Below are 27,125 nucleotides of genomic sequence, written 5' to 3' on the forward strand. Positions count from 1 at the left end.
TACAACTTAAAATAAAGTTTAATGCTGTAACAACAGAAAAAGCATGTATAAGAATGGAAAAACAATATTGAAAGCTGTATGCCCTAACAGGAATTATACAAAAGATAGGATATGTTACATAAAAAACCTTAATATGTCTGAATTTTTGCTTCATTGTTATATAAAATGTTAATTTGTGAAAAGTGAGATGAAGTACATTATTTATTCCTATTTTTATTTTACATACACTATTTGAAACATCTTTTAGAGCAGCATTAGGTATTTGTTTCATTAATAGATAGGAACATTTTGTGTTAGAGTAAACTTAATTTGTCCAAACTAACTCTCTTATCTGAATACAACAATAAACATTTACAAGATTATATTTTTTGATCATATAGTTTATGTATAGGATATGAGTTTCTTGGGGAAAGTATTTAAAATACTGCTCAGCCTCCACATTTTCTATTGACTTGATAATCTGACAACTCATTCCAGCAGCCTTAAAGTCTGACATATTTTACACAACATTATCATCTGCTTATTATTATTATAGCAGCCATATTTAAGAAGCAGATAGTTTTTTTAAATAAAATATTATCAGATAATCAAGTAATGACTTATTCTTCAGGGTAAATTAATTTAAGAAACTACCCAGTTACAATGACTAAGATAATGATTGTACAACTCTTTAGAATTTTTTACAACTTTTAGTTAGTAAATCTGGTTTTGTGTATATTTTCAAATCTTTTTCATGTAGTCTCTTAAAAATAAACATAAATGCGCAAGTCCAGCTTGTTCAGTTTCTCAGTAGTATTCCAGCCTCTCTTGGTATCTTGTCAAACAGTCTTCTTAAAATTAATCTTCCTGCTGGAACTAGTTCTTTATAGATCATTTGTGATTAGGATATTGCCAGAGGAAGAAAGTGGGATGCTCTGTGTTCTTTCTTTGTTTTTTTACCTTTCATTGGAACCCCTTTGTGGTTTAGTGTAATAAACATCTCTTTCCCTTTGTGTGTCCATTTTGCAGAAGCGTAGGTGTTATAATGGTTTTCTTCAATCAGTTCAATGAAGTTGCAGTCCTCATTGCAGACTTTCTGTTGAGAGTAAAAAATAAAATATGGTAAGGCAAGAACAAAAGTGTCTTTTAAAATACTTAGATTAGTGAAGGTGGGAGAAGAATGGGCATTATAGACCCTGCATGTTAGGAATATTTTAATAAATAAATTTGGCCTCTGAAATCCGAGTATTGAAAATTCTAGCTTTGTGTATTCCCCCTTAGTATTCCACATTTTGAAGAAGTATATAAGGCCTAATCATTGAATTTATTAAATGGACATCAAAGTCCAATATGGAATGCATGGGATATTCCAGAATACATTTTACTTCATTAGGAATCTGTTCTATGAAAAACCATACAAATGTTACATCTCAAAATACCTCTAAGATTGTAGGGATGTACACAGAAGAGAAGTTTGCATCCATACCTTTCCATAGAGTCGCCCTGACTTGTTCATTGCCAGAAAATATTCACTTTCCACTCCTTTGATTGCCACTATTCCAACTGCCACCGTGCGGATTTCTAGAATACCTGCAAAGGTACACAGCAAGGGCTGTAAGTGCTTGGTGGTTCTCCAGTTAACTCAGCTTTCCTTGAACTAACATTCTGTACTATTTCCACATTTATTGAATTTATTTTTGAAAAACAAAATGCCTTCATGAAAGAAAGGGCTTTTAAAATTAGACTTTTTTAGACTTTTACAATTCCCTGTGTGATCATGTCTGCATAGAGCCACTTTAAAATTGTTTGGTGGTAATTTTTAAGTATATACTGAAGTTGTGATGTCAATATAAATAATTCCTCTATTTTCAGAGAATCAGTGTAGCTTAGAGTTTATCAGGCTCAGGGTTTCATTTGGAATATGTAGTTAGCCATCAAGGTTCACAGAATTTGTGTAAATCCTTTATTTTGAAGTTTTGTGTAGCAGTATCATCCCCTTGAAAGAGTGTAAACCTTAGAACTTGCGAGTGATAGAAAACAGACCACAGTGTCTGAAATAAGATAAAGTATTTGCTTGACCTTTGTGTGCTTTTATGACTGATTGGAGCTGTAAAGATACGTGTATTTGAAAATCATTAAAGGCTGCCCTGAGAGCCTATTTATTCAAAACCAGAAAGCCTTTAGCGTTGTTTTCTAGAACCTGATTTATTTTCATCTCACTGGAACATATCAGCAATGCTTTTCTGTAGTCACTATGATACATTTAAGTTACCTGCAACATGAAAAATATTTTTTGTTAATATTAAAAAAAAAGTGAAGACGGGGATTATGCAAGTTATTAAGGAACACCAGGGTGTTTTCAAGCTTAAATGTTATTAATGTTTTCTTAAGCAGTAGTTTAGAGTTATATATCTGAGTTTGAGCTATTTCTTTCAATATTGAGTCACTGACAGAGCTCTGCCATAGCAGCTGCACTATGGCTCCGTCTCCAAAATGGGGTCTTTCAAAGGCAGCCAACTTGAGGCAAATTGCAAGAGCTCAGCATGGGGGAGACAAGTGAGGGAGGTGTTAGGTTATCACCTGCATGTCCTCTTTAACAAAGCATTTACTGGTTTTCCCTTTCAAGTTGGCATTGGCTTTTCACAGCCACACGGAAATAGTTTTTTGTTAGTTAGGTTTTTAAGAAAGGCATTAAATATCTATGATATTTCTCCTTCCCCATACATTTTTATCTCCTCTTGCCTTTTGCTTTCCTTCTTGTTGTTTTGCTTTTCTCCTTGATGTTACTGATGTATCAGTTGTAGAACATATGGGTATATTTTTCGTCCTTTTTTCTTTAACAGATCAGTTCCCTCTTCTCATGGTGTGTGCACTGCTGGGCATTCAGCTCAGAGTGTTTATACTTCTGTACTCCCCTATAATACTAAGCCAGCTTTTTTTAAGTAAAGCTTTTAGAATTCTTTGACAAGTTCCACTCTTCTGCAGGCCTAGCAATAGTTCTAACAAAGGGTAATTTGTAACCGAAACTTACAAAAATTATAATAACTATCATTTCAATTTCACTTTAGAAAAACCACAGTGAGGCTGAAAAACAGATGAACATCTGCATTTAGCCTAACAAAGAACACAACAGTGGAAGGGATCTCTGGGTCATCAAGTCCAGTGCTCTGCTAGCCTGGGAATTGCATCAGATAATTCTCTTTTCATAAACTTTGCCAATACTAAATTGGAGTTGTTATTTCTTTGCCCCCAGTGTTTCTGCCGAGGGCTGCTCCAGAGTTTGATTTATTTTAATGGCTAGAGACTTCGTAGTAATTTGCAATCTGCATTTCTTCAGTGACAGCTTATATCCATTTGTTCTTTTGCCTCTGCTGGCCATTAATGTAAGGGGAGTTTTTAAAAAAAGTCCATGTTTGAGTTTTCTATTTCTACAGAATTTAAAAAAAATAAAAGATTCAGAATTACTTTTTAAAACAAATAATGCTAATAGGAATTGAGATTTCCTTGAGTAAGCTGATGTTGGCTGAAGTTACAGTAGTAAGAAATCTTACTACTTTAAAAAAGGAAATGCCAAAAGGTTTTGTCCAAAGCAATATTATTATTGTTACAATTTCTACATTATTTTTTTAGTTTTTTTCTTCTTGCCTGAAGTAGATTGCGACTAACTTGATGGAGTTACTTTATTTTGGTTTGGGGTAATTGTTTTTCTACTTTATTCACAGTTGAGACATCACTGTCTTTCCTTGTCTTAAATGAAAAGGTCTCTTCTTACGTGCTTCCTTTTGAAGTAAAGGTGTTTAATCCTTTCAATATCTATTCGTGAAAAGGAAAAAGTCACCAAACTAAGATGGGAAAGAGAAAATTTTTATACATAGATTGTTTCATTGAAATACTCTTTTCACACTCTAGTAACCAAAATTACTTTAAATGCATGCTTAAATTATTAAGATGTTGATGAGGAGAAATTCAGAAGGCCAAGCTTCAAAAAGGTCTTAAATATCCCTGATTTCAAAATTAAAATGTAAACTATGTTCAGTTGCTTTATCTAAAGCATCCCCAGAGAAGTTTGGAAGAAGTTTAAGAAAAGAGTTAATATACCACAAAGTAACTGGAAAAGAAATCAGATTAAAGCTAGGAAAAGAAAAAAAAAAAAAAAACAACCTAGAGATGGGCATCCAAAATTGAAAACAACTGTACTTCCTATAAAATCAGCATGAAATTCCAAACAATTTTATATGGTTGTATGGTCAATGTATCAAATATAGCTTGAAATTCCTGTAGTGAATGAAGTTTCCTACAGAGCTGAAATTCCTCTGGTGTATGTAAAAGACACTCAGCAGAGATGGGTTACAGTTTGTCTTCAGAAAAGATGCCTGTGGATGATGGCAGCAGCCTTTGGAACCACTTGGTACAAATTAAATAACACACAGTTGATATCCAGTAGAAAAAAAAAGTAAACAAAAATAAACAAAACAATCCTTTAGGCTGACACAACAGTTTCAGTGGGTGAAATATGTATCAGGTTTTGGAGCAAATTTGTGTCATTAATGAGGTGAGTTTCCTGGCATTCTGGTCTAGGTACTTAGAAGCAGACACTTTTATGTGCAGACTTATTCCATAACCGTAGCCTGAATGGCAGGACAGTGCCTCAGGCTGGAAATTTGTGCAGAAAAATGGCATTTAGTTATATGATTGCTATAACACTGAGCATTGTCACATGAGATGATTCTATCCTGGCAAGTAGTATTTGATAATTTTGTTTTTATCTCCTGATATTGTGTGTTTTCTGATTCAGTTCATATTTTCAAATCAGCATCTTCGTTTTATTTGTTAGACTCCTTTTTGCTTTTACAACACCCTGACTTTGTTAAAACAAATCTTTGCTTTTATTGCAAACGATCTGTTTGCAGACTATATTAATTTCCATCAGCGTGCAGGCATAGTTGAATAGGCAGTTTCTTTGTGTTTGCCCATAATATCCTTGGATAAAAGTATCTTATCTATAACAAAGCAGCAAGAGCCTTGTGATTTAGCAAAATCAGGGCATTTCCCTTTAGTCACCTGTCAGCTAAGAGGCTGAAAGAGCAATTGCAGCTCTGGCTCCTGGGAGTGTGAGGGATTCAGTAAATGCTGCCCATGCCTGAAGATCCCACAGGCAGGTGTAACCTCTCAGGAGCTTTTGGAAGAGGAGGGGCAGCAGAACCACAGAGGGAGATCTCTTTTCATGTTCTAGGAAACTGCCCCAGTATGCAGGATTGTTCAGGAAGGTTGTGGGAAGCACACTTTGAGTTCAGTCCCCGTTCAGCTGGCTCTGTTTCCAGACGTTTCATATGTTGCAGGTATCCCCTCAGTGTCTGTCACATGAGGTTTCTGGTCACTGCTCCTCAGTTTGTCCCAGTCAGTGTCTGTAGACATTCATTCAGAGAGACATTTTGGCATCCATTACATTTTTCAGAAAGCTGACAGCAATTTCATGGCAGTGCTTTCCTGCCAGGTACATGTGTTGAGGGAGCACATATGATACGTACAGCGCTTTATTTCTTGTGGCTCTCTGTGCAGTTGAAAAAAAGCAGTCTCTTGCTGATTTTTAAGGGCAGGGAGGCTGGCACTGACAGTTTAGCACTTGTGAGGAATGTTTTTGTGAAACACTCTTTCCTCAGCAGAATTGTCTTTAAAAATAAAGTATGTGAAATCTTAAATAGGGACAAAGGGGCAGAAAAGACTTGGATGGAAAATGAGTCAAAACAAAATGTAACTGCTAAATTTCACTAACTTGTGTTTCTCATTAATGGAATTTGGAGCACATATTTATGAATTCAAATGACCTTTGCAAATGATTCAAGGCCAAGGAAAATTATCTTGTCTTTGCTTAGAAGACACTGTTTAATGATAAGTAATGTAATTTGTTCTTGTGTTCTGGCACTTAATAAGTTAATTTTTGTGCCTGTTAAAGCCAGAAAATAAGGTTCATGATGGTCAGTCTTGGAAGACTTTCATGATATTTTTGGTACATGTGTGCATTTGGTAAGCCAGCACAGTAAATAGCTGGTGTATTACACTTAAATGTTTTTCCAGAAGAATCTTATCAGTGAAATGAATACTTTTATTGGATAGTTTTGAAAGTAATTTGTTTCAGGAAATATTTTTCTTTCTTTCTTTTTTTTTTTTTTTTTAATATGGTGCCTATATTGTAAAGTATTTGTGCAATTTAAGTTATTTTGAGTCTTAATATTTTTAAATGGATGCATCGTGAAGTTCATTTTTAGGTAAAACAATTTGTGTGCTCTTTCTCTCTCAAATATAAAAACTAACAGTAAAAAATATCACTGCAAATAAAGGTCTTGATTTAAGATATTTTGTAATATGACTTAATTGTTACCTTTCCTTATTATTAAATTAAAAATGATAGGAAGCAGTATTTGCATTATAGTATAGCAGGAGAATGAAGGAGTTTCCTAGATGTTACCTCACAGAACTCCTGTTCATAAGCTTTTGAAGTAGAAATAATTGTACAGGTGTATGTAAAATATGTTACAAAGCAGTAGATTTCTCCACACCAGGAATTTTCCGTCTGTGGATGTGATTTTAATGAAGAATTAATTAACAGAAAACGAGTTGGTACATACATTCACTATCACTTTCTTCTGTCTTCTCCTTGTGATACTTGGAATTTGGATTTATGTCATAAACAACAAATATGTTGTTATTTGCAGAATAGAAGGCTGAAAAAGGTCTTCAGGGGCTTTTTGCTGTATCCATGTGTGCATTTGCTGTGCATGTGTAGAGTCTCTGAAGCACTTTAAATATGAATATGGCTGTAAAAAGGATCTGAACAGAAATGATGGATCTGTCAAGGATTTTCAGGAGAACAGTTGAAACTACTGCTTGAGTGAGATGCCAGACATCTGGATATCATGGAGACATACTCAAAACTCCCGGGTTTGTCCTGTGTGTCATTTCCAAGCAGGAAAAATTGTAGTTGTCTGAGGAAACATGATTAACGATAGAGAGGTATTCCCTGAGGACCTGCTGCAGCTCAGGGCTCAGCATCCTTGAGCAGCAGGATTTGCTGACAAGATTTAGTTTGTGTTACAGAACGTTTGATTAAGCATAAATAGCTGATGTTTAATTATCCTTTTGCATTTCATTGGGCACAAAAGGGAGGCATACTATATTAAAATCAACTAAGTGCTAAACAGAAGTCCATTAAAGCATTTTTTGTACTACATTAGATTATAATTTTAAATTTTCTTTATTTGACATTTCCTTATCCATAAATGTCTCCACTTTTTTCCAGTCAGACAAACTAATTTATATGTGCATTGCTAGATGCAACAACTTTATGATAAACCATTGTCCTGGTAATACTCAACATGACAGATAACTTAGTTATGGAATATGAGCCATGTCAAGGTGTATGAAGGAAACTGCTAACCTGATCACTCTGTGAAAATAGTATAAAAAAGGCAAGATAAGAGCCAAAAGTAAGAGGGAAGATACAACAGGGAACTAAAATGATTGTTTAGAAATGCTGTTATTTTACTTCCAAGATATGTTGTTGCATGTGTACTTGGACTTGTGGGTGTTTACCTTTATTGCAGAAAAGGAAGGGGTAAGCCAAGTTCCACGCTTAAGTCGGCATTTTTCCAAGTATTTACACATTTTCTTATGCATCATGAAATGTATAATCTGCCCTTCCAACCATGGATGGCTGATGCTGTAGTGTGAAGTGAAGAGTGTGATTTGAACTATGTTTGGAAATACACCTTCCTTTTTACTTTAAACTTAACACATTTCTTCTGCAGTGGGAAATATTAAATGCCATAATACCTATTTTTAGTCATTTTTCAAATAACAATGAATAATAAATATAATAATGAATAGATTTAATGCAGTGCTCATCAGTTTACAACTCTCTGTAAAGTCTACCTCCCCTAATTTCTGTAGTGGGAATTTCATTGACCCTATTGCAATTAATAATTGCTAAAGGAAAATACCTTAACATTTTCAAGTATTTTTCCTTACTGTACAACCTGTTTTGCCTCAGTTTTGTATTAACTCTCTGTTAATTTTGCTGAGTTAGGAGACAGTTTTATAAATCAAAAGCTTCATTCTTCATGGAAAATGGTGGCATAGTAAGAGTTGGTGTAGAATGTTCTGACTCTAAATTGATGCCTTCTGTGCATGTCTCTGTTGAACATTAGCTATTCAGACCAATCTATTTCCAATATTTCTGTTGATTTGATCTTTAGAACTAAAGGGTGTGACATTTGTCACTTAAGTAGATTGCCAAGTTATGGAGTTTTTCAGTTTTTGAGGTGTGACTTGTGAATAGCAGTACATGGTAACAACTGAATAACATGCTGCCCCAGGCAGTCCTTCTCTTGGCAACGTCTCATTAAACTTATTAGAAGTCTTTACTTCGCTGATCTCCACTGCTTTATATAAATATTTTCTTGATAAGCCTCTTAGACAGCATGTAGTCATTTCTCATTTTTGCAGGAAACTACATTTCCCTCCAATAAAAATTGCCCTGAAGCTAAACATATGGTTATAATGAAGAATAATATTATTTTTTAGAATTAATACTGTCATGTAAAATTCAAGTCTTAATCCTCAGTCTGAAAAACTGATCTCTTATTACAGCATTAATAATTTACTGATATGAAAAATGGAAAAAAAGAGTGGAATGACTGTTTACAAAATGTAATTGTTTCCAAGCAGTAATAAAATTAATGATTTAATACTTTAGAGTTGAACTTGTACAACAAATGCTTTCCCTACAGCTCAGACGAAGGCTATTTCTAGTATTTAAATATTTTGTGCCAATTTTAATAGAATAAATGATGTTTTCAAGCTCTGCAGACTTTCAGAATGTAGACTCAAAATACCAAAAGTAAATGTAAAATGTTGCTTATTAACCTTTCCAAAGCAAAATAAGATATATCCAACTAAAGGGAGAAAACTTCCCAGACTCAGTTTCAGTGTGCACAGCTATTTCGATTATCTGAACTTGGAAAATTCTACATAAGACCAGAGCCTCCTTTTTTTCAAATTCTTTCATAATACAGAAGTCTTTAAAAAGATTACTTTGTCTTTTTAAAAATTTTTCGTTATTATGCTATTTTGTGTTTTTATCTGGTGATGAGCTGTGTTTGCTCCTTTCCTGAGTTAGTGATCACAGCTGACCTAAAATGATTCATATCATTTCTGTGGAAGATTTTTTTTCTTCTGTTTTTCTAAGAAAAAATAGAGTGTCTGTTAACGTGCCTTTTCCATGTACAAGTATTTCATTCTCTGAATTGTGTCTGAGGAACATTAAATCCAGGTGCATTTCCTGTATATCACCTGGATGAACTGGCTGCAGGCAGTTGTAAATCAACTTAAATATAACGTGGCAAATGGTGCTGGATTTATTCAGCTAAACGGGGCAAAAATAAATCCAGCACAGAATCTGCTCTTTTTATATGAAATTTTCCCTGAGCTCAAGGCCTTGCTGTTTTGTTCTGTGTATTGTCTCCAGCTGTTCCTGTGGCAGTTTTTCTGGTTCCTGAAACAGGCTTGACAAGAGGAAGAGCAGAGCCATATTCTGGGGACAAACTGAGTCTAAGAACTGCCTTCCTGTGTTCTTTGAGGAAAACTTAAAATTATACATCGTTGAGACAAATCACTAAAAGCAAATATTAAATTCCTGTAGATTGATCATAATGAAATTCTGCAATGTGTTATCAGTTAAAATATATAGTACAACACTTTTTAACTGTGAAAATGATCCCAGAAGTAGCTAATAACAAAAATAAGTAAAATTCAGATAGTGGTTGCAGAATAAAGGTGACTGCAGTTTTCTAGAGCTTGAAGATATCCAGAGGGGCCTATGGAGTAGAAGCAAAGAGTTTTAAATGGTTTGAAATTTTAGACATTTAAATTTTGTTTCACGTAGTTAAGAGCTCATTTCAGTCATAAACACTGCAATCCTTTTGAAGAGAGACATCTTTTCCCACTCTCAGTATTTATGCAAAATGTAGGGCAGGCACTACCCAAGTGCATAGATTTTAATTCCATTTCCAGACCAGATCTGCTATTTTGTGCAGGAAGAGCTGAAGTTGGATATCTAAATATATCAATTACAGTGTCTAGAAGAACACGGGCAGGCGCTACGTAATTCCTTCCAAGGTACAAAATGCAAGAAGCTGCTAAGGAAATTGTGCTAACCCCTTGCTGCCTCACAGAGTGGGAATTGATAGAAACCAGCTGGCTCACTCCTGCCTTCAAAACACTACTGGACATATATTTATATGGATGGCCGCTCAAGTTATTCTGGTTTACTGCTGACAAATAATTTAGATTTAGTTGGACTTTCAAAATCTGTATAAGACCAGATATTAAATTGTAAACTTATAGAAGGAGAAAATTTAAATTCCTTTAAAATCAAAACCAATCGAATAATCTAATTAAATTCTGATAAATAAATTCGGATTTTGTAGCAGATGTTTCTCCTGTCTTGTTCAGCATATGGATCAAAACTTGTGTCAATTATCCTACCACTGTTGTTTTTTCAAATAGCTTAGCTCATTCCTTGCCTTAATTTTGCCTAAAGTAAATAATTTCCTTCCTTCAGGTAAACACCCTGTTTTTACCAGTCTAAAAATTTAAACCTGACTGGAAGCCTGACTTTAGGGAAATCAGTAGAATATTTGCCGTTACACACAGGCAGCACTTTGAAACCTCTCTGTTTACATGACCAGATATTTGTAAATGTGTAATTGTCATCCACTTGTTACCTTTAGTTTTTAGCTCCCTTTACAATTCTATGTCAAAACTGAGGAAAACAGCAGCATCAGCAGCAGCAGAGAAAATTGTTCCTCTGCTACAGGACCAGTTGCTGTTACCAGAGCAAATAGACTGTAGGAGCTCAGCCAAGCTTCTCTTTTATTCTGTATTTATTTATGTGACTTTTTAATCTGCCTCTTAAAATTCAGCTCAATTGACCAGTTGGAAAATCTGGATTTATTTCAGTTTTGACTGCAAATACCAGGATGCAGAGTAACCATCTTGAATCTGATGATAAAAGTATCCATGCACACTCTTACTTTTGTCCATGTGCATAATATCAGGAAGTCAGTGAGAAACCTATTTCAAATAGAATAATGTAAACATATTCTATTTTCTAGAGTCCACAATCTTTCTGTGCTTTGCTTTATTTGCATTAAATAGGAGTAATGGCCTCATTTTTCAGTGTCAGTTAATTGTGCCCTGAAAATAGAAATCAGAGCTCTAGTACTCACGTTCCAGTGTGTTGTGACAGAATACTATGATGCTATCTTAAGAGAAAGAGTTACCAGTCATAGCTAATGTAAAAAAGTAATGGAATAAGTAATGGAATAACTAATAAGTACTGAACAATTAATAGAGCATAGGATTAGACAAATTATATGATATTTCTTTAAATGTTTTAATTAACTTTAACATATTTTAGTATACTGTTGGTTGTACATAACGCAGTTTCCCATTGCTTTTGTTCTAATTTTATATCCTCATGTATGAATCAGCACAGTTATAGTTGTTTTAATTAATTTATGGGCTTATATTAGCTAAAAATATATAGAGGGAACATAAAAAATGGCAACTATGAAGTTAGAAAGCTGCCTTGTTGTCTTACCCTGTGTTCCTTTGCATTATCACTGAGAACCCCGCATGAAGTATTCTCTCAATTAACCAGAGCATGTAAAAAATGGTAGAAATCAGTTCACTTTCTTTGCCTTTGCCTTTGCCTTTGCCTTTGCCTTTCCTTTTAACTAAGGAAAGTTCCTTGTGGCCCTGAGCAGCCTGAGGAAGGATGGGAGCTCTCCTGTGCCTGCAAACTGCACAACTTCGTTTTCTCAGCTCCCAAAGCCCACGGGTACTGCTGTATCACTATGCAGTGACTGTTTGTAATAAAGACAGCTGTGACCAGTCTGTAAAAGGATTTAATAACTTAAAATCAGATCCATCCTGGCATCCATATTGTTATATTGGTGGAATTCCAAATTTCCATCTCTGATGATAATCGACCAACCTGTTTGATAGACACCAGTGCTGTGCATTGGCATAAGTGTAAAGACATACTTTTCTCTTGACCTTGAAACAAATGGCAGATTTCATAGCATTCAAGCACTAGAGAACAGCTTCAGTCAGGAGCCTTTGAGAATGTTCCACTTTTCAATTTTTTCTGCTACAGTTTTTTCTTATATGTGGTGGTGTCATGGAAGTTTGATGAGCTCCACAGAAGTACTGCATCAGCAACCTGTAGCAGAATATGTGGACCCTCTTAAAATCTGGGAAACAGCTGGTCTGTGAGTTATAGATATTTGAAAATATACATTTCAGTAGTGGGCTTGAACAAGGACCTTGTTCAAGAAGGGAAGAATAAAATGTTCATTTTAAGGAATCAGAGTAAAATAAGATTTCTTCCATAGGTTTATTAAATTAGATTACTCAGGTAATTGCTGGTGGGGTTTTAATATAGGAATCTGGACTGGGTAGCAGATGCTGCATGTGCAAATAAAGGGTTTGCAGCTCTTACATTTTTATTTTGTCGTGGATTTGCTTTAGGTTTGTATAATTCTGTGATTGGCAGACTCAGTTTGACAACCTTCTTTGAGTCTGCATTATATTTATGATAATTTCTACTCCTTATGGTACTGTTCTCTCCTAATGTTTGTTCCATAAAATAGTGACTCCATAACATTGAACTTAGCAGCAATTTTTGAACTGCCTTGAAGAGTGTACAGTTAAAAGAGCACAGGGCTTGGCTGTGCCCGTGGTGGTATGTTTTAAAATATATAAAGGAAACCTGTTCTTAGTAAAGGATTTGCTATGCTTTTTGCTCTGACTGAAACAATTATGGCTATTCTAAGCACTAAAGTTGTGAAGAAACCTTTTCTTTCTTTGCATAAAATATCTGTGACTTCAGCTGTATTGCAGCAAAGAGCCGGAGAAACCCTACCCAAGTTTACTGAGACCATGTTTTTTTTAACCGCACAAAATGAAACAAAGTAATTCTGCTTTCTTAACTTCTTTTTGTGCCACCTTAATTCCCCCATGAGTATCAACATATTCTTGATTCATATGTAAATGCAAATGTTCTATGGCGTGAAAAAAATCTCACAAAATGAGATATACTTCTACTATTGAGTATATATTCACTATAAATAATGCTGTCAGTTTTTAGTCAGTATAGAAATGTGAATCTGTGATTTTAATATAGGTCAGAAAAACATAGAATAAACTTCTTGTTATATCTTTCATATGTAAATATAAATTTGCACATATATTTGAAAAGTGACATCTAACTATTTTTTGAGTATCCTAAATTGGTATATTCTGATGTACTCCACTTCTCAGACCATATCTTAAGAAGGATAAATAGTGATAGCAGTGTTACTCCTACATTGATATTGGTAAGATAGAGAAGTCATTCTGACTTGAAAGTCAGGAAGAGATTAATAGTGGAACAGGAATTTCATTTTCCTTTATGCCCAGTATTTATTACCAATGTTATGAAACGGTGTCTTAAAGTAAAAGCACATGGGTTTGGAGAAGCAATAGTTATTATTTGCCATCTTTTAAAATAAACTCCTCAGCCATGGATAGGCATCAGTAACAAGACTTTTACTGATTTCAGTAGAGCCAGACTTTTACAAATGGCATGTATTTGTCTCTTTCCTAATATGGGTCTTTCAACTCTTGAGCAAACTTTTCCTAATGAATCACAGGGTTAGATAGCTTTTCCACTAGTCAGTAACTTAACTCCTCCACAGCTGTGCAATATTCTTTACTTTCAACAGCAGCTATTTAGACCATCAGTGATAGTTTTCCATAGTTCATCCCTAAGTCAGTGTGAATAGAAAAGCCATATTTTGCCTTTTTTTTGGAAAGAGCTAATGCTGTACTTCTTGGCAGTTACTTTCTCATGTTGATTACATCTCTGTGTTGTTGAGAATTTATTTCAATCAAATACAATGCACACAGAGAGGGAATTGGTTTTTTTTCAAATAGAAATCAAAATTAATGAAACAAATATGGCATGGTCTGACAGGGCTCAAATCCGACTTTTTTGTGCAATACCACCTGTGATGTAGATTGCAGCACGTGATTACAAAAGATGATGTATGCAGAATTCTTTAGGAATCCACTGACAGAGGCTAGTTTGGGGTGCAGCTGCCAGATAACTCTTAAGAGGAAAACAAAGAAAAGAACCATCCTGCTGTGACGGGTCTGGTGTTGGAGAGTAAACTCAGGAAACGAGCACTGTAACAAACAATTGTCCTTGCTAAGCTCAGTTCAGCTGAAAACACCCAGAACTGCATTGTTGAAGTATGAACAAGACAATATAATAAATTGTGATCCAAAATCCTCAATATTTACAGTGCTGTATACAGACAGAGATAGCCTTCATTTTTCTAAATCACCTTAAAAGAGGTGACTACCTTTGGAATCTGGGTAGTCTGTTGGGGAAATAGTTCATACAAAACTAATATTCTATTTTCTCATATATGAATAAGGACACCCTAAACAAAATTATGTCATGGACAGAAAACAGGGAAGAGCAATGTGAAGAGGAAGAAAGGGAAGAAAGATTTTTGTAAGGGCAGTCATGACTTTAATTGAGCCCCCTAGCAGGAGAAAAATGTCTTTATCTATGTATACAAGATTATGACTTAAAAGTGTATAGGACAAAGTCAGAAAACATGGCTTCTGTTATTTTTGTCTCACACAGTTGAATAACAGTGGCAACTTGTACGTTTTTGTAGATACCACCTAAAGTGATGCAGAAATGTAGGCACCATATATATATGATGTGGGGTTTAGGCTTAAGTATTGCCCTTTTTTAAGGTAGCTTGAAGTGTCCCTTGAGTGTTTGTCAGCCCTTTTAGAGAACTGTCTCTGGGTTGTCTACAGATCCTATGTGAAAAGGACAGCATACAGATACCTACCTGTATTTATGGAATATTTTGTTATCTAAGAAGAAAATGTCTTGTTTTAACAAACATAGAAATGTAGTCTATTTCAAATGTTGAACAGTTCTGAATAATTCTCCAATAATTTCTTACTATAATTATGATAAATGTATCTTTTATCACTAGATCATTTTCTGCTAGGATGATATAGCCATTGTTGCCCATTTGCTTCTCTTAAATAATCTCCCTGGATCAGAGTTAGGCTGTTCATCACTGAACTAAATTAATGGGGTTTGCCTTGCATGTTGTAAATAATTTGAAACTTCTCCTTTTGTCTAATGGTAGTTTTATGGTTTTGGTATAGACTGGTTTTGCTTCCAGTGTTCCTTCTGGATGAAAGTGCCATTTCAGAAGTTTTCATCAGAATGTCCTAGAAGAATATGACTAAATTAGAGGAATTCAAATTCAAAACACTGTATTACTTAGCTAAAAAATCAACAGAGCATGATTTCTGCGAAATATGTGGTAATAGTTTCCTAGAAAGATGTGGTAATTTCTTTTTCTTTAGTTTTGTTGCATGATAGTTCTCTTCAGTAATATAGACTGAATTTCCCAAGTCACATAAGGGTGCAATCAGAAATAGAAGCATGCTAAGTAATTTTAGTTTGATATTTGGTAAAGGAGGCTGAGTGCCAGTTTGCTAATATAAACATTCTGATTGAAGTTGGTGTATAATAATCTAAAAGCTTGGTTTTATTAATAGCTGTGCTATTTTCATTGCTCAATTTAGAAGGCATTTAAAGGGACAAGTATAAGTGGCCTAGGACTCTTGCCATTTACTCTATCATTTGAGCAGACTCTCCTAAGGCTACTCTCAAAGTTGATATAACATTTGATTTCCTTTGAGCTAATAAATATCTTCTACAAAGTCCAACACAAACTCACCCAAATATGTGGCTGTTGCACTGTTAGTAAGGTAGAACAACATGCCAGACTGTCTTTCACAACTTCAAAAAGGGAGCTTTTCTGGTTGCTGAAGCAGATGCTCAGAGAAAATGCTCAGCCCTGTGAAACAGTGTCAGTACTGATGGGGTGGCAGGATGCAAAACAGAGCAAGAGACTCAAGGCAGCTGTGTACCTGATGCCATGCTAATGAGAGGAAGGAGGGCAGAGCCAGGCCCTTGTGGCTGGCCAGCAGTCAGGAGAGGACTCCTTACAGGGAGGAGGCTCTCCATCCATTTCCTATTGGGGTTTTTGCCTCAGTTCTTGTCTCGTCACTTATCTGGTGTGGTAGGTGGTATTTTGTTTCCTGAGTAGATGAATTGTCTTTTTGGAATCATCATTTGGGCATAAGTTAGTTTCTTTTTTTCTGACTGGTTTGCAGTCATTTAGAGTTCTCTAAAGAACTTGCTTGCCCTGGGAATTATGTACCTTTTTATTTGGTTTTGGTTTTCAGTCTTTGTTGGAAATACTGAGTGGAATCTCTGTGCTCAGTAAAAGACGTAAGAAGTTTGGTTAGAAGAGTGGATTTTATTTAAATAGGAAGAATGGCTTTTTTTCGCTTGTTAGTGTGAAAGTACTTGTATATAATTTTGCTTTTGATTAGTAGCAATGTTTGTAGGCAGAGTGCTGTGTGAGCTCTGTCACATTTGTAGTTCAGATGTGGTCAGACATGTACATGGCAGAGAATTCTTTTTGTGCTATGTTCTAGTGTGGTATTGCTAAGGTGATGCTGAACTAATGCAGGCACTCCTGCTGTGTGTGCAATTCAGTTGGGATGAATCTCACTGGACAAATGCACAGGTATTTGTCCCTGTCCTTATGTAAAGGTACTGTTACAATTTTTTGCTGTAGCATTGGGAAGTGACATGGCTGTGATGACTTCAGGACTTTTCAGGTGCAGTTTTCCCACAAGCAAACATCAAGGGCTGCTGCTGAGGGAGATCTGGTACTGGCCTTTCTCACAGCATAAATCTCCCTTGTTGTAAGGCAGCTCTATCAAGCAAGTTCCATTATTTGAATCACTCTGTGCCAGATTTACATAGCTAGTTCCCTAAATCCTTGTAAAGCGTCACCAATAAGCACTGAAAAACGGCTTGGATTTCTGTGTATCATCTTGCACATTATGCACAGTCCCCAAGCTGCCTGGGCTATTCCAAAGGAAATAAATTAGCTTGGTGGAGTTAAAAGTTGCTTTTGAAAGCTGGTGAAAGTTGCAGTTTCCTATTGTGTTAGTACTGACTGCACTCTCCAGGATTCAGTTATCCTTTCTGGTTTAGTTCAGAGTTTCTGTCAGGGAGTACAGCTCTTGTTTTCACAAGGACCTACACAAACACTGGATGGAATCACTCCTCTGTTTGCTGCCTTTTTCCCTTGCCTAGGTCAGCATTCTCTCCCAAATGTATCTGCTTAGTGACTAGCTAGAGGGCCTGAACATTGGCACCCTTAGAGTCCATGTAGACCACTCAAAGGACAAGTCTCTCATCACCATATAATGTTGTGAATGTGTTATACAAGAAGCCAGCAAGCTCTTGCAATGAGCATTTCCACACACCTGGCATGTAAAACTCCACGTTTGCCATTGCATTCCAGCTGTGCACACAGACAGCCACTGAACAATGGCTCCAGTTCACCTGAGCAGCTCAGGGACTGCAGCACAGATTCACGTACAACCTTTTCCTAATTTGATGTTGATTGTGGTTATTTTTTCCCTCTTATATTTTTTCAGCTCTAGATAATATGTTAATCTAAAAGAATTTCTGTGTTTTAACAGTCATAAAGTTATCTTTTTTCTTTTTTTCTGTAAACATTTACTTCTGATTGAAATATCAAACCACATGTGACATTTAAAGGTCATAATAAAACATAAAATCAGCAAGGTTATTAGGGAAAATATGCTTCTTTTTTGGGGCTGTTTTTTCTGCTTTGAAATACAATACCTTCTCGTTAGAAAAATATTAAAAATGCAAGGTATCAAAATAGCCAAGGACAAGTCTGATCACCTTCTTTTTATAGTCTATAGCACCTCCCAGTGTCTGCTGACACGTTTAAGAGGGAGCAAGCCAGCTTACCAAAAATGGAAGTACTAATGCTAAGAAACACCTTAAAAAGAAAAATCCTCCAGGTTAGGGGGTATTCAGAACATGTCATTATTGAAGAGATGGACATGAGTGGTGTGTGTTGGTCCCTGTAGAAGTCACTGTGTTTATCAATGCCATGGAATGGTCATGTTTGCTGTTTTCTTTATAGTTTTGAGTTGATCTATCCATTCTGCCTGGGCTTAATTTTGAAAAACTGGATGCAGAAGGAAGATTTCAGTGTTTTCAATAGAGTATCTAGACCCTTTAATAATTTCATCCTGGTTTTGTTCTTTGTTTTAAAAGCTAAATAATAGTCAAAAGAGCCTATTGATTGCATTGGTATTTTTATTGCTTCTTTGGTGTCTTTTCATGAATTTGTGGGCCACATCTTGAATATCCACTTCTAACTTTTCAACGCCAATTGTTACAAAGAATTTTTTCCATCTGAATAAATGATGTCATGTGTTATGAAAGTTTTAAAGTGTGACAATTCAGTGCTATGATTGTTAACCTCTATTATGTTACTGCCATAAAAATTTTCACTATTAACCTTTTATTAATAATGTTTCTAAATTGCATACACCAGAAGGCTTACTTGATCTTTCTCTCATATCCTGATTTAAAAATAATGTCAAAGGTCAAACAAGACAATTGAAATACTGTTGCCAAATATAGTCATAGACAGTCAATTATGCAACAAAAGCAGTATGCCACCCATGAAGAGTAACAGCCTACATTTGCCTAAACTTTGTTTTGATGAGAAATGTGTTCCAAAATATACTGCTAGTTGATAGAACTTGTAATGTGGACAGTGTAATCATATGGTTTAGGATGTCTTGGTCTTCCCAAGCTTTAAGGAAGATGGGGAGGAAAGCCACCTCTGTTGTGTATTCCAGGATCCTAGAAATCTGAAACAATCACTTTCTGATACTCAAACAATATAGAAAGTGGGAAAGTACAGAAGCTGTGAAGGGGAATGTCTGGATTTGGGCTTTGTTTTGCAAGACTGACTGTATAAGGAATTAAATTTTATACCAAATTCTGTTTGCCTGTAGGGAAATTGTTTCTTTAAGATTGATCTGAGCTCTGTGTTTTTGTCTGGCTACTGACTTCAGGACTTCTAGTTCATTCTCAATTAGTCAATTAATGTTCTATTATCAAATTATTTAATTTTGAAAATAGTAACACACAATTCTTTTGTGGTTTGAAAGTTTTTTGCTAATACTTTAAAAAGCTCTTTATGAAGAGGTGAATAATTCTTTTTCATAGAGGCACAGAGAGTTTGAAGAGTTTTCCCAATGTCTGTAAGCAAATTGCTTAGAAGTCTGAATTAGCCTCAAGTCTCTTGAGTCTCAGGTCAGGGCCACTTCAGCACATTTTCTTCAGGATGGAGCAATTACATATTTAATGATACAACACTGAATTTTTTGAAGATTTAGAAATTGTAAACAATGTGGGGGGGAAAGCTGTGGGGGAAAAGGAGCTGCAATTTATCTTTATATGTATCCTGTGACTGCTTCTGTAGTTTGCTGCTAAATTTGATTGATAGTTCTATAAAAGTGCACTATTTCTCATTTCTGATAAATTTCAGTATTGAGAGATACAGAAAAACTGCCAAGTCACAGCTGAACTACGAGGGTGTATCAAGGTGGAAGGAATCCATAAGGGCAGTGTGCACACACTCAGATTTTTTCACTGCTCAGACCGATGGTAGCTCTGTTTTGAAGCTCCCCCAGGCAGGCATAGCCCTGTTGGTGTATGTTAACTTGTGGAGCTGCTGCCTGGGCCTCAGGCCAGAGGTTTGAGTTTTCCCCCACAGAGCTTATGCAATCATTTTTGTTCATGAGAGTGAGAAGAAAGTGAGTGCAAACTGCTACCGTCTGGCTTTACACATATTTTTCAGCTGGCAAATGCCTAAGAATAGACAAGGTGATGAAGATTCAGGAGGTAAATTCAGAAGTTGTAAACAGTTTTAATTGTGTTCTGTGTCACCCCTCTTATACTGTGCCAGTTGAGCAGTGATCTGGATGTTGATAGGTGAGACTGAAGAATTGTGCTGCAATCCTTCAAGGCTTCACACCTTGCTTTCTTCTCACCTCCCCAAAGGCTTCACTCACCAAAACACTCTATAGAAGCTGCAAAACAGGTATAACTCAGCTGCTTCTGTTATCTGCATCTTTGCTAAAACCCATCTTCATCAGCAGCTGAGGGTGAAAACCTGGCATTTGTCAAAAGGCATAGACTGAGGGGTAGGCATGGATCTCTCTGTGGCTACTTGAGGGTACCCCAGTGCCAGACAACGAAATGGGGAGGCAGCAGGGGAATCTGGTATATTAGGTTTGGTTAGTTACTGTGAGAGAGAAAGTCATCCTTGGTGCTGTGGGTTAGGTTTTAGAGGATATGTATCTATTTCCATTGGAATGAAATCTTTCTGTTATAATTGGAAAGATTAGCAGAGTACTAATGTGAAGCAAAACCACTTCCATGTTAGTGAAGGTTTGTGTTCTCCTGGCACCAAAGTGTTGGTTGAACCACAACTTCTTGAAAAACCAAGAATGCAGCTGCAGAGACAGACTTTCTGTTTGTCTGGAGCACACATAACCCTTAACTGCATCTAGTCCATCAATACCTGCCTTGAAATACCTCATTTTCAGGAGCTGAATCTTCTTGGCTCATCTATGTAATATGTATTTAAGCAACAGCAATAAAATTTATACAGTAACACAGCATACTTATATTTGTTTTATGCTAAGAAGCTTATATAAAATACTAGTAATACTGATTTCTAAGCAAGTTAGAATATTTAACCACTAAGATACCACTAAGTATAAAGTGTATTTTGTCATCAGTTAGGGTTTACATTTGAGCGAAACTGAGTTGAAGTTCATTTAATATTGCCAAAAACTTTGACTTATTGGATTCTGGTCAAAATAGAAGTAGTTTTCCAAGATAAAATAGTAATCAAGATTTCAGCCATTTTATGTCAAGATTTCACTAGAATACTTTCTCTACTTTTTCTTTGGTTGGCTTTACCCACTGAAAAAGAAGAGGAAATAGGCACTTTCTGGGTTTAGAGCACACGTGGAATATGATAGGATCAGACAGGATTCAGGTTTCGGGAAGGCTTTGAAGTCTTTAAAATGAGATTCCAAAGGCAACAGAGCATGGAAAGTCCTAAAGCATCATCCAGTCATAGTTAAAAATCCTCTTGGAGAGAGTCAAAACAAACTGATTTTTGATGCCTCTTTTCTGAACAAAATTAACTAAATCTGGCAAAATTTTGAAATGCAGACTGAAGTGAAGGCAGGAGTAAACAGTGATAAGGAGTGATTAATTTTTCTATCAAGATTAAGAGTTAGCAAATCACCTTGTTATCTCCAAGATTTGTTCAGTCAATTTCACGTTTTACAATCATGAATTTAAAAAGTGCTTTTTGTGTGCACACTGAGATTCTTTTCCTTGAACAAGATGCAGAATTTATTTTTTGTTTAAAAAGTTCAGGCTTTGGCAAGTTATAGTAAGTTTTTGTAAAAGAGAAATTTTTTTATGAATAATGACAGATTTTTCTGGGTGACCTAACCTCTTGGTTAGGTCTTGGCTGCTGCCTAATTCTTGCTTTAGTTTTTCAGTGGGTGACTCTCAACTCTCCCTCTGCCATTTGGTTTTCAGATTGAAAGCAAATCTGTCAGGTGCAAATTGATTTCCCCTACTTAGTGGAGATCACTGTCCTCTGATTTGATTAGTTCACTCTTGAGTTATCACCTTTATGTCCACCAGAAGGCTCTACTGCTTTCTGAAATGTGCACAGAACCATGTTCTTTGGGTACCTAACAAGGTCAGCACTGTTGTAAATGGGATTTAGCAATTTGCTTGCACCGAGGCAGCACACACAACTAAGCAATTAAATTCTAATATTTTTAAGAAATCAAAATTTGATAAATACAGATTTTTTACAATTGGTGAGTGAAGATTTGGTTCAGTATTTAATTCTGATGTGAAATTTGAATCCACACACATTTAATACAGTGGCTGTTAACGGAAAACCTTAGAAATTTTAACACTTTCACTATTTATGCTGTTACTTTCATAGTATGTGTGTATATATTTATTCTGTAATTAGAGAAGTTTGAAATACAAAGACCTTAATTCCTCACCATCTTGATGTTCTTTTAGTCCCAACTGGTAAGAGAATCTTTATGAATTTTGGCACTTGCCAAAGATGTGATGAAGTTATCCTTCCACAGCCATTTCTCGGTGTGAAGATTGTTCTTCACAACGTTCATGCTTCACACCTCATGGGCTGAAAGGAAGTAGCTCACTTGATCTACACAACTGTCAGGACAGCTTCCTTCATGAAGTTAAGTTATGATAGGTAAAAATAGGTTTTTGTTCTCATTTTATTTCAGTAGCACAAATTAGCAAATTCAAAAGGGCAAGAATTCCTTTTATTTATTATGTAAGTGGGAAATTGGGATAAAATGAGAAGAAACCTCTTTGGGCAACACTTTTCATGTCCACTGATTAGTTTGACTGCAGCAGTTCTGACATTCCATCCTAAGAAACAGGTTTGATTTACCTTTTACTAACTTTCAGAAATCATGGAACAAAAATGTTTGAACGCACAGAAATACATCCTTTTCATCTGTATGGTTTTAAAATTACGCTTTTATCCAGAGAACCTCGATAAAAATAGCTGGTTTAAAGTTTTAATGTTAATTTTTTTTCCTTAGGGAAGGAAAAACCACTAGTATGCCTTAGAGAAGGTGTACTAGTCTAGGTGGGCATTATTTTTTTGGGTTTTTGTTTGTTTTGCTTTTTGCCCCCTCATATAATATAATTTTCTTTATGATTATTGATTTTAGTAGAGAGTCAGAGGCACATCTTCAGAAAGGCTGTTTACATCTTTTGTTGAACCAAGGGTATGACAAAAATTGTTCCCATAATACTGCTACAGTACTAATTTCTGTAGTTTCTCACAAAATCCAGATTATCAGTATTCACATTTTTCTAGTCCTCTTTGTCTATATTTGCCTATCTACTTTTGCAACAAAAGCATTTGGGTATTATTCCTTAAGATACAATAAATAAATTAGAGTATTAAAGTTGAGAGGGTGGGAACTTCCTACATACTTCTGCCAGTTTAAAGATAGTTAATCACAGTGCACATCAGTTACCAGATAATTGGTACAATTCCATTTGGTTTTTCTCATCATACTAATTGCATTTTCCAGAAAACGGATTAAGGGTTTTTTCCACTACAATGTAAACATAAGGGTTTAGTGACTCAAGTTTGCCTTTCAATAATTTGTAATAGTTAGTTACCATTACTAAATTATCATGAGGTGTTCAGGAAACTGCAAGAGACTGCATCATTGGCACAAGAGGATGTGGTGTTCTCTAATGGGCTCACTACAGAATGTTTAAAGGTGTCATTAATGTGCTTAAGCAGAACGGGATAATTCAGAGAACTGAGAACCTCAGCTTGAATTTGAAATAATGCTAAATTGCTAACAAAGTTTTACTTAAACATCATGGAACTAAAAAAGCAGCTCTGTATAATAAATTACTTAGCTCTAGATGGTGTCATAATGTGTTTGTAACTAATAACAGAAAAAATTGGGTACTGTGAATATTCACCTCTCTTCATTAATTTAGAAGAATCACAATCAGTAACATTTTTTCCAGTGATTTTTAATGGGAACAACATTTCACTTCAAAACTAGTCCTATGGATCTCTATTGTAGCAATGCCTTCCTGAAACTCCAAGGGAGTCTTCTTGAACGTGGACCAAATAATTTAGTTGGCTGCTGGCCATGTGTTGTCTTTCAGAGGAATATGGTTATTCACTATGTAATAGCGTAGAAAGAAAGGAGACATATGGAAACAAATTTTAAAAGAAACTGTAACATTAGTCAATGCAGTTTTAGCCACACAAGTTGCCAAGCATTAATGTAGTCATGAAGCAGAGGGATAAATGCTGAAGCCCACTGGCCAGGCGTGGAGCACGCCAGAGTGCTGCTCTGCTAGAACACAGGCACTCAGCTTCAGCCTGAGACACACTAACAGTTCTTCAAGTTTGATTTATGGATTTCTTTTGCTGCTGCTATTATAAAAAGCACACTATTATATACAACAAATTAAATCATTTTTAAGCAGCATTCTTGGAAATATATTTGTCCTTTTATTTGTCTCTAAACACTAGACCAGCATGTCCCTGGCCCCTTTTTGTTATAATTTTGTTTTGAAATATGTGGTATAATCCTATGTATTTTCCCATTGCATCTTAATAAAGTAATGCCTTTTCAAGTAGATGTTGTGTTTCTCTGAATAAACAATACATTTGTAACAACACAAAAGACAAAATGGAAAAATAGTGACTGGAAAATTTCATGTCTTCAAATATTAATCAAAGATTATATAGGTATTTGTGTGGAAAATACGTATTAGTACAACAATTCCTTTTCCAGATCAGAATTTGTACTTGGTAGAGCTTCATAAAATATTGTATGTCCATTCTCTCTAGATGAGTCATAGTTTTGGAAGAAAGGGGGGAGAATATTTTTTCAGCATTATGATCATTGTAATAATGAACTGCAGAAACTATAATAGATTTTGTTCCTGGCTTGGCAAACTATCTAAAAGATTTTGCAAGAGAGTTTACATAATTCTTTCCATTTAACTTTCTAGTATTTCTATGTTTTAATTGTTAACTCAAACACACCAAACTTTTAGGTAGTTTGTGCTCTATATAAATGTGGTTTAATGTTTCAGGAGTATTTTATGAGGAGAGTTGGTGGCTATACATTTTCATACATATAACCTTAGTTCACTTGTTAAAATAGGCTCTCTGTTTGCTAATAGTTCCCAGCTGTAACTAATACATTAACAGATCTACAATGCAGTATTTAAAATGACGCATTTCAAAATCAATAGCAAATGTCCTGCTGTACGATTAATTGGAAAACTTGTTTTACACAATGGTCAGTACATGATAAAAAACTCTTTAGGAATTATGGTAAATCAAGGAATAGGAAACAATGATGTGTAAATTTCTAAAAACTTAGGAAAAGCAAAAATAGTACTTACTGTAGTTGTTGTTTGCTTCTCTTGTCCCTTTCACTTTGCCTCGTTTATCAATCCTCATATACCACTGAGTTCGACAGAAAAGTCTTCTCACTCTTACATCCCCCCCTTCCATATAATCATAGCTTCTGGTATGTCGCTCAGGGCTGGAACAGTTCACATTTGTAGCCATTTGCTCTGGAGTCATGTCATTGCAAGCTAAAGATATAGTGCCCATTAGAAAGATAATGTAAAAGTATGATCTGTAGAGCAAAATTGGCAGGATCCATGTCAGTATCCATTTGTGCATTATAGTGCAGTGTTCTGGGTGTTCATGAACAACATAATGAAAATTAAATCTCAAGTAGACTGTTGCTCTTAGGTCACCGACCTGCCTTCTGTCTTTACGAGTTACAGATTCATTTAAGTGAGATTGCTCCCTCTTCTAGAATTCTGATCGTTATTCCTTAATAGTTAATGGCGAAATAGAAGAGCTTCTTAAATATCTCTTCAGTCAGAATATCCTTTAAAGACACAAGTTATAAAAACCTTTGTTGTTGGGACCTTCTTTACTACTTGAATTTGCTGCTTGCACTGAAAGTAAAAGATCTGTGAGAAAAGGTGCATGTGTAAGTCTTTATGCTCAATTGTTACAAACGTGCAAGGATACATTATGCTAATGAAAATTACTACACAGAAATACATGACATACCGAGCAGATTTTTAAAAACATGCTAATGCATATACAATAGATATCTCTCATACAACTTTTTACATAACCAGACATTTACACTGATTGTAAACACAGTTCTCTCCTCAGTTTTAAGTCCTTCCAAAAATCTCCTATTGATTAATTTCAATTCTCATGCATAATAAAATTCTACTGATTACTTCATACCTATATTTTTACTATTAGCACAACCTATCATACAACTTTTCTCTAGTTCACGTTTCAAAACAGACCTCATGGCTTTAGCCCTCTGTTTTTATTCTACCCTTTTCAGATTATTAGTAGAAATAGTTTTCTTCATTCTTATCTTAGCATCTAGCATATAGAAATAAAAACAAGTTATTAGCTGTTAGAAACTGTTGAATAATCTTATAAAGGACAGATAACTTACTTGTTCCTGTTGATAAGAGCTGGATACCCAAGTACTCCATTTCTGTTGTCTCCTTTTTGCAACATGAGACACTCTACTGTAGCTACAAACTTTCTCAGCTCAGAAACACTCCACCAGAATTATAATTGTTTCCATAAATCAACAGGCTGGAGAGATGGTGTGTATGTGCTTATGCGTGCGCGTGCATGTGTGTGTTGAGCCTGTTCAGTCCTTTTCGATAAATACCTTTGCTGACCTCACTTGGAAGCAATTAGAATTTAACCAGTCAGCTGTCAGTTGAATGCACGAACAAAAGTAAAAGGAGACTTGCATTGTATCGTGTCCAATGGTCATCAGAGGGAGCTATGTACATAGTTTATGGTTTAAATCTCCAAGAATCTTCTTTCTAAAAATGTATATTTTGTGCTGCGTGGAGAGAATTGCTTCACATGCTAGTTAGTGTTTCTGTGCTCTGGTTTAGGTCAGTATTCTGTCCTTAAAAAATTCCTCCTCCTCTCTTTTGTACTCACATGCTTATCTCAGTGTGCTTTCAAATCTCTTCTGCAGTTTGGTGGATTCATAGTCTGCTTAGTGCCTTTCTGAAGGATATATGAAATGTGGGTCTGTTACATACTGTGGAGAAGGGTGTGCTGTAGCCCTTAGAGATCATGAGGTACATTTTTATACCATGAATTTGAAAAGAGAGACCACTGCACTGAGGTTTTATTTCATCAGCCACTAGGTGAAAATGAGAAAGTATGTTTGGATGTTTCAAAGTCTGACATTCAAACAAAACCTTTATCAGCTTGAAAGAAAAATTGCTACTATGAAACAGCCTTTTTTTAGCGTATGTAGTTAGTTCTGGAAACTCGCAAAGGGAGGATGAAAACTGGCAGCAATGTAAGAACACCCCAGGTACTGCACACCAAGCAACGGGCTTAAAATCTAGGGAATGAAAATAATGA

The 27,125-nt window shown here is 35.5% G+C and overlaps 1 protein-coding gene across 3 annotated transcripts; it reads right to left on the reverse strand.

The window, feature by feature from the left end:
* FGF7 (fibroblast growth factor 7) lies at nt 1–26,775 on the reverse strand. 3 transcript variants are annotated; one of them, XM_074549302.1, is made up of 4 exons: nt 26,182–26,775; nt 25,085–25,279; nt 1,466–1,569; nt 1–1,075 (listed from the first exon to the last, which is right to left on the reverse strand). In XM_074549302.1, the coding sequence occupies exons 1-4, from the start codon at nt 26,219–26,221 to the stop codon at nt 881–883; spliced, it is 534 nt and encodes a 177-aa protein (XP_074405403.1). In that variant the 5' UTR covers nt 26,222–26,775; the 3' UTR covers nt 1–880. The 3 variants fall into 3 exon arrangements, with proteins under 3 accessions (XP_074405403.1, XP_005483425.1, XP_005483426.1); XM_005483368.3 differs by having other exon boundaries at nt 25,085–25,654; nt 26,182–26,771; XM_005483369.3 differs by having other exon boundaries at nt 25,085–25,669; nt 26,182–26,771.
* Nucleotides 26,776–27,125: the final 350 nt, after the last annotated feature.

This window comes from Zonotrichia albicollis, chromosome 11 (genome assembly GCF_047830755.1).
Source record: "Zonotrichia albicollis isolate bZonAlb1 chromosome 11, bZonAlb1.hap1, whole genome shotgun sequence".
Taxonomy (NCBI): domain Eukaryota; kingdom Metazoa; phylum Chordata; class Aves; order Passeriformes; family Passerellidae; genus Zonotrichia; species Zonotrichia albicollis.

What these genes read in the sequence shown, in the direction of transcription:
- FGF7 (XM_005483368.3), bottom strand. Translation starts at nt 25,370, where the DNA reads ATGCACAAATGGATACTGACATGGATCCTGCCAATTTTGCTCTACAGA. An exon ending in AGAAGCAAACAACAACTACA is followed by an intron (nt 1,570 to 25,084) that starts GTAAGTACTATT and finishes GTACCTTTGCAG; the next exon opens with GTATTCTAGAAATCCGCACG. An exon ending in CAGGGCGACTCTATGGAAAG is followed by an intron (nt 1,076 to 1,465) that starts GTATGGATGCAA and finishes TACTCTCAACAG; the next exon opens with AAAGTCTGCAATGAGGACTG.